The sequence below is a fragment of the Tursiops truncatus genome, chromosome 11, assembly GCF_011762595.2.
Source record: "Tursiops truncatus isolate mTurTru1 chromosome 11, mTurTru1.mat.Y, whole genome shotgun sequence".
In the NCBI taxonomy this organism is placed as follows: domain Eukaryota; kingdom Metazoa; phylum Chordata; class Mammalia; order Artiodactyla; family Delphinidae; genus Tursiops; species Tursiops truncatus.
The window spans coordinates 28,901,620-28,909,080 of NC_047044.1; the positions used below are offsets into that span (position 1 = coordinate 28,901,620).

Consider the following 7,461-nt stretch of genomic DNA (forward strand, 5'->3'; position numbering starts at 1 on the left):
GTATCTCAACTTCTTTGTTTGGGGTTCAAAATGGGTTTATCCTTTACTCTGCTGTCAACAGTGTCAATAAATTTCTGATCTCTTTTATTTTATTGAGTTGTGCCAAACCCTCCAAATTAAGTTTACATATCACAATTTACATTAGCTAGCTTTCAGTAAAGTGTAACAATTCTACATATGAAGATGAAATTAAAGACGTTTTATTTCATGCTGATTCATTTTCAGTGGGTCTTTGGTGGTGGTGGTAGAGTGGTGAGTAAGCGTAGCTTGGAGCCACAAGTAAAACCAAGATGCTTGGAGACCTAATAAAAATAGCTAATGTTGTCATTATTAAGGTTTTTGTTGGTGGTGGGCTTTCTTGTTTGGTTGGTTTGGGTTTTGTTTTTAGATCTCAGAATAATAATTTTCATCTTCTTGATTACTGTTTTTCAAATTTTAGTCTGGACATATTACTGAGTTCATAAAATCAGTTTAAAAGTTTCATTTGGAACATCCCATGGGATGGGATGGAATAAGTTGAATAGAATAGAAAATATCACTGTAATTGTAAGTATTTTATAAAATTTTTGTTTCATATGCATAGATCCGTATATACTAAAGCTCAATATATAGTGTGTGTCTTACTGTGGGTCACAGAGAAAAAATTCTAAAACATTCCATTTTGAAATCTTTGTTGAATATCAGCAAATCTCATGGACATTCACACAGAGCCCCACATTCAGAAGGACCTCACTCTTGGTTTTCCATCTCTAATTGGCATCCATGTACCCATTTTACCTGCATTTCTAGAGGGTCCCAGGGGTTTCACCTACTCTACTTTCTTTTCTATATCTATATAGTCCAATTATTTTTAGCAAAATCATGTAATTATTCAACCATCACCACAATCCAGTTTTAGAACATTTTGATTACCTCCAAAATATCCCTTTTATATATTTCTACTTGTTCTTAATCTCATCCCCAGCCACGGGGAACCATTAATCTACTTTCTGTCTCTATGGATTTGCCTTTTCTAGACATTTCATATAAATGTAATCATACAATGTGTGGCTTTTGTCGCTGGCTTCTTTCACTTAGCATAGTAATTTTAGGTCACCCATATCATAATGTGTGTCAGTAATTCATTCATTTTTATTGATGAATCGCATTTCATCGTATGGATATACCACATTTTGTTTGCTAGTACTACACCTTTTGATAACTGTAGGTTTTGATTATGTTTAGAAATTAGAAATGAAGGCCGTCTAACATTGTTCTTATTTTTCAAAATTTTGGCTATTCTTGTTTCTTTGCATTCCATTCAGATTTTAGAACCAGCTTGTTCATTTCTTCTCAGATAGATTGTAGGGCTTTGATAGGAGTTGTGTTGAATCTGTAGATCAATTAGGGGAGAATTTTCCTTGTAATAACATTGAGTCTGCCAATGCACAAACATGGGATATCTCTCTATTTTGTCTTTATTTTCTCACAGCAATATTTTGGCATTTTTAGTGTGCAAGTTTTACAATTTTTTATTAAGTTTGTTCCTAAATTTTGTATTATTTTTGATGCTGTTGTGAATGAATTGTTTACCATAATTTTATTTTTGAGTTTTTTGTTAGTTTATAGAAATTCAGTTGATTTTTGTGTATCTTTCTTCTACCCTAGTGCTGTGCTGAAATTGTTTTTAGTTGCAGTAATTTTTTGTGAATTCCTTTGGATATTCTACATTCAGGATCATGTAATTTGTAAATAAAGAGAATTTTAAGTATTCTTTTTTATCTGAATTCCTTTAATTTCTTTTCCTTACCTCATTGCATTGGCTAGAATCTCCAGTACAATGTTGAATAGAAGTGATAAAATTAGACATCTTTGCCTGGTCCCTAGTTTAAAAGGGCAATCAACCTTTTGCCATTCAGCATGATGCTAGCTATAGGTCTTTTGTAGATGGTCTTTATCAACTTAAAAACATTCCCTTTGATTTCTAGTTTACTGAAAATTTTTATCATGAAAGCGTTTTTTCAAATGCTTTCTCTTTTCTATTGAGATGATCATGTGATTTTGTCCTTTATTCCTTTAATATGCTATATTAAACTAATTGATTTCCAGTTAAATAAGTTTTACACCCTTGAGATAAATCATGCTTGGTCTTGGCCATGGTGAATAGTCCTTTTATAATGTTGTGAGATACAGACAGTTTCCTAATATTTTGTTAATTTTTTTGTCTATATAGGAGATATTTAATTGTAGTTTTCTTTTTTGTGATGATTTTTGTTTGGCTTTAAGAAAATATTGACCTCATAGAACAGGTTGGAAATTTACTTTCCTTTTTACACAGACTAATACTTTCTTTATGTCTTGATATTTCCTTCTCTCGTTTTCACTATTAGCCATAAACTCTCACCAAACACCTCTCTCCTTTCTTGTTAATCACTTCTGAGAAATGGAGAATGGTCAATGACAAGAAGAAATTTTCAAAGTTTGAGAATCACACACACACACACGAACCTCACAGATACTGTTTTGATTTTAATATTCCTTGTTTCTATTTTTGTAATACATCTATTGTTCTCCTTCTAAACCCTTTCTTAATCAAGACCCTTTTCACCAGCATATGAGTGCAAGTGTTCTGGTAGGTGGAACAATATTTCAAGTCAATTATTATTATTATTATTTTTTGCAGTACGCGGGCCTCTCACTGTTGTGGCCTCTCCTGTTGCAGAGCACAGGCTCCGGACGCACAGGCTCAGTGGCCATGGCTCACGGGCCCAGCTGCTCCGCAGCATATGGGATCTTCCCGGACCGGGGCACGAACCCGTGTCCCCTGCATCGGCAGGCGGACTCTCAACCACTACGCCACCAGGGAAGCCATCAAATCAATTATTTTAAGGGAGTACCTCATAGGTTTTATAGCTTGCTTTAGAAATTATTGCCTTAGCATTATATTTTAGCCTTGGTTTTATGATCAATTCACTTCTTATTCTTCAGAATTCACATATAAATAATGGGAGTAAAAACTCATTTCTATAATTCTTTTTAAGTCTGATATTAATTTCCCTAAGAAAATCTATGAACAAATTACCATTATCTTAAACATAACCATAAAATATATTTCAGAAAAAATTTCTGATGAACTATAACATTATATTCTTTGAGCTGAATTTGTAACATAGAATACATTTTTGTTAAAATTTCTTGGTTTATATATTCCAAATGCAGTGACATTCAAGCTTTTCTTAGAGTTTGTGATTTTTAATTTCGATTCTAATACTCTATACCCTCTCTTACTTCACTATATATTACTTCCTTATTTTATATAATTCATTAAAAGGTCTACCATTTTATCTTTGCCCTGAAAACATAACATTCCATGTAGACACAATTTATGAAATAACCATGAATTCATTCATTTATTCATTCAACATATATTTGTTGAACACCTACTCTGTTCTAGTAGACACTGGAGATACAGTCACGAACAAAACTGAACAGGTTTCCTACCTCATAGAGCTTTTATTCTAGAGGAGGAAAACAGACAAAAAGCAAATACATGTTATATAGTGATCATTACGCTGAATAAAAATAAATAAATATAATTGGAACAGAAAATGGCAGAATGGGATAGTCAAGAAAGACTTCTTTGGTAAGGATAAATGAATTACATGAGTCAGTAAGACTTGGAGACATCTTGGAGAAGTTTATGCCAGAAGGAGGAAACAGTGTGTGTCAACCTGAGGAGGGACCATCCTCTAGAGAAGAGAAACAAGTAGGTTAGGGTGGTTGGATTGAACAGTGAGGAGAGATGAGCTCAGAGTAGAAGGATGCCAGATCATGTAGGATTTGTCAGCCACTGTGAGAACTTTGGATTTTACTCTGCATAAGATGGGAAGCTGCTGGGGTATTGAGGCAAAGATGATATAACTTGCTTACATTTTTAAATAATTGGTGGAAGGAAGGAAGGGAGGGAGGCAGGAGGGAAGGAAGGAAGGGAGAAAAAGAGAAAGAAAGAACAGATTTCAAGAAGGCAAAAGAGGAAGCAGGAAGAACAATCAGGGCAACTTCAGTAATCCAGAAGGAAATAATGGTGGCTTTGGATAAGGCTGTAGGAGTAGATATGGGGCAGAACTAGATTATATGTGCATTTTGAAGGTTGCACTAGCGGGATTTGTTGATGGTTGGGCAGAGAGTATAAGAGACAGGGAGAGTCAAAGATAATGTCAATGTTTTTAGCCTGAGTCATCTGGAAAGACTGAAATGTCATATACTGAGATGAGGAAGACTAAGGGAGGGAAAAGCAAGATTAAAAAGAGAGAGAGAGGGCTTCCCTGGTGGCGCAGTGGTTGAGAGTCCGCCTGCCAACGCAGGGAACATGGGTTCGTGCCCCGGTCCGGGAAGATCCCACATGCCGCAGAGTGGCTGGGCCCGTGAGCCGTGGCCGCTGAGCCTGCGCGTCCGGAGCCTGTGCTCCGCAACGGGAGAGGCCACAACAGTGAGAGGCCCGCGTACCGCAAAAAAAAAAAAAAAGAGAGAGAAATCAAAAGTTTGGTTTGAGAAGTATTAAGGTATTTAAACTGAAGGATGAGTGTACTAAAAAAGAGTATATACGTGTATGGTCTCAATATATTTAGAGGAAAATAACCATGTGCCATTATTTTGGGTTGTAGGTTGTCTACCTTCATAACAACAACATCTCTGCAATCGGCCCTAACGACTTCTGCCCACCTGGATACAACACCAAAAAGGCTTCTTATTCCGGGGTGAGCCTTTTCAGCAACCCAGTCCAGTACTGGGAGATCCAGCCATCCACCTTCCGATGTGTCTACGTGCGCTCTGCCATTCAGCTCGGAAACTACAAGTAGTTCCGAAGAAAACCCTCGTTTTTATAACCTGGCAAAATCCCGTTAACGTCACTGCTAAAAAAAAAAAAAAAAAAAAAAAAAAAAAAAATGAAAGCTAGATACTGGAAACCTAACTGCAATGTGGATGTTTTCCCCACATGACTTATTATGCGTAAAGCCAAATATGCAGTTTAAATAATTGCCTACAATAAAAAAAAAAATATTTTGCCTGCCATTTTCAGAATCCTGTTTTGAAGTTTATTATTGATGTTAACTGAGCTATTGCAGATATTCTTATTTCACTAAATGTAAAATTTGGAGTAAACAATTTAGTAGAGCTTTTAATTTCCCGAAGAAATCAATAAAAATGGTATCAATCTTCTGTAACTCATAGGGGGGGTTAGCGCCTTTGACATAGTCTAGCAATAATGTATTCATCCCCATTATTACTGATTAAGCCTCATTTGAGTGTGTAAATTCAATACAGGCTATGTAAAATTTTTGCTAATGTCATTATTTTGAAAAAAAATAAATTCACAAGTACATTTTAAATTACTATTGTATAAAAGCGTAATTGTAAATCTTCCCTAATGTCAATTTTCTGAAGAGAGTAAACATTGCTTTCTTAATAAAAACAGCACACCTTTTCAAGTTCTTAGGTATGTATTCTACCTCTGTCCTTTGACATTTGTGCATTATAACTTACTTTATCTATATTCAGTATTACGCTGATAAGGCACAAAACTGACTTTCTCTTATTGGTCTAAAAAACCAATATTTTTAGTTAGTAAATACTAAATCAATTTTAAAACTATTATGTGTGTAATCTGCCTGAGCATTTCTGTACTTACTAGATGTATTAGAAATATTTCCTGCATTTAGGTAAACCTTCAATTAAAAAATTTTTTTTTGCAGGATTTAGAAATAACTATCAAAGAAGACCATTCAATAAGCCTGGGGAATGGGCTGATTTACCAAGAGTAAATATTTATCAAAAAATACATTTATGCTATCATCATCTAATAAGTAAACATGAGAAAACAGTTTATTTCTTTTATTACCTTGGGTGTTTCCTGATTGTAAATACTGAGACCCGGATCCAAACTGGTAACGATAAAGGGAAATACAAAACAGTCCTGCTATTAGATGAGCCTCTAGTGGAGTTTCTCTGCAATTCTTTCAGCTTTGCCTTCCTTCATTACATTTTCAGGCTGGCTTCCCGTATGGTTGCAAAATACGAATCTCCTCCATCATTTACCCACACACAAAAGCATATTAACACAAAATTTCAGGAAAAGTCATGAGATTCTCTCTCATCATTACATACAAATTTCACAACCCTATAGAGTAAATGAGTAAATACTATTGTTATTCCCATTTTGTAGAAAAGTAAACTGAAGTTAGGAGAAGTTAAATAACTTTCTTATAGTTAAATACCTGGTAAATACCTGGCAATAGAGCTTTCTCTTTTAACTTTTGTACAAGTCAGAGTCTGGTAGAAAACAGAATTTACCCCAGAGAATTTAAATGAGGATAATTTAATGAAGGGACTATTTTAGAGTGTGTGCAGAGTTTATGGCATGAAATTAGGGATGGTGAGGCACCTAGGAATGGGCAATGGAGGAAAGGCATTCTCACCCATGTGGCTAAATGGACAGCAGAAGAAATGGAGTTTTTGGAGCTAAGTGAGAGGACAGCCATGGAAGGTTTCCATGCCCAGGCAGCCATGTCCCTGGAAGGATTGCAACATCCACCAGAGGTGAAGTACTGAAGCAGGGTATCAACCTTTCTTTCCTTCTACTTCACATCCTTTCACTGATCAAACCTAAAGGGAAGATAACCATCAAGAAAACCAGGAAGATTAAGCCTCTTCCTGGGGCAGAGCAGAGAAGGGAGGGGAATGGATCTGATCAGGACACTCAAAGAATAACTAGCCCAAACACTATAACAGTATCCGTAGGATGATTGAACAAATTCCACCAGCCTCAGCTAAGCATTACATTTACATCATTTGTCATCCCAGGCACTTTTTATGACCCCAATTATTTTACACTTTTCTGCATTGATCAGAGGTGCTAATAAATACAAAAATATTTGATGAAACTTTGTCAAATGATTAGCTAAATCTGGTTTTCCATTATGATACAGCAGACTGTTTTTATAATGGCTCTGACTAAAACAGAGTTCACTTATTGAAAGAAATATGGTTAGTATTAAAAATCAAAGAGTAAACAGAAGATGCACACTGTCAATATTAACGGGCAGTCAATTATGTTTTGTACATAAATTTGGCAGAAAACCAAGAAAATATTTGGATAATTATAAGAATCATGAGAGGGCTTCCCTGGTAGTGCAGTGGTTAAGAATCCACCTGCCAATGCAAGGGACACGGGTTCAAGCCCTGGTCCGGGAAGATCCCACGTGCCGCGGAGCACCTAAGCCCGTGCGCCACAACTACTGAGCCCATGTGCGTGCCTAGAACCCGAGCTCCACAACAAGAGAAGCCACCGCAGTGAGAACCGCGCGCACCGCAACGAAGACACAATACAGCCAAAAATAAAATAAGTTAATTAAAAAATAAATTTAGAAAACAAGAATCATGAGAGTCAGAGCACAGGGCTCTAAACTGTTGCCGTTAAAGTCA

General features: G+C 35.9%; 1 protein-coding gene across 2 annotated transcripts in view; it reads left to right on the forward strand.

Annotated features, from left to right (window-relative positions):
• Positions 1–4,931, forward strand: part of DCN (decorin) — a 36,352-nt gene extending 31,421 nt beyond the window's left edge. For both annotated transcript variants that reach the window (XM_019918623.3, XM_004329221.4), the window contains exon 8: positions 4,644–4,931. In XM_019918623.3, coding sequence (XP_019774182.1) covers positions 4,644–4,838 — 195 coding nt within the window. In that variant the 3' untranslated portion in view covers positions 4,839–4,931. The remainder of the gene's footprint in view (positions 1–4,643) is intronic.
• The last annotated feature ends 2,530 nt before the right edge of the window (positions 4,932–7,461 follow it).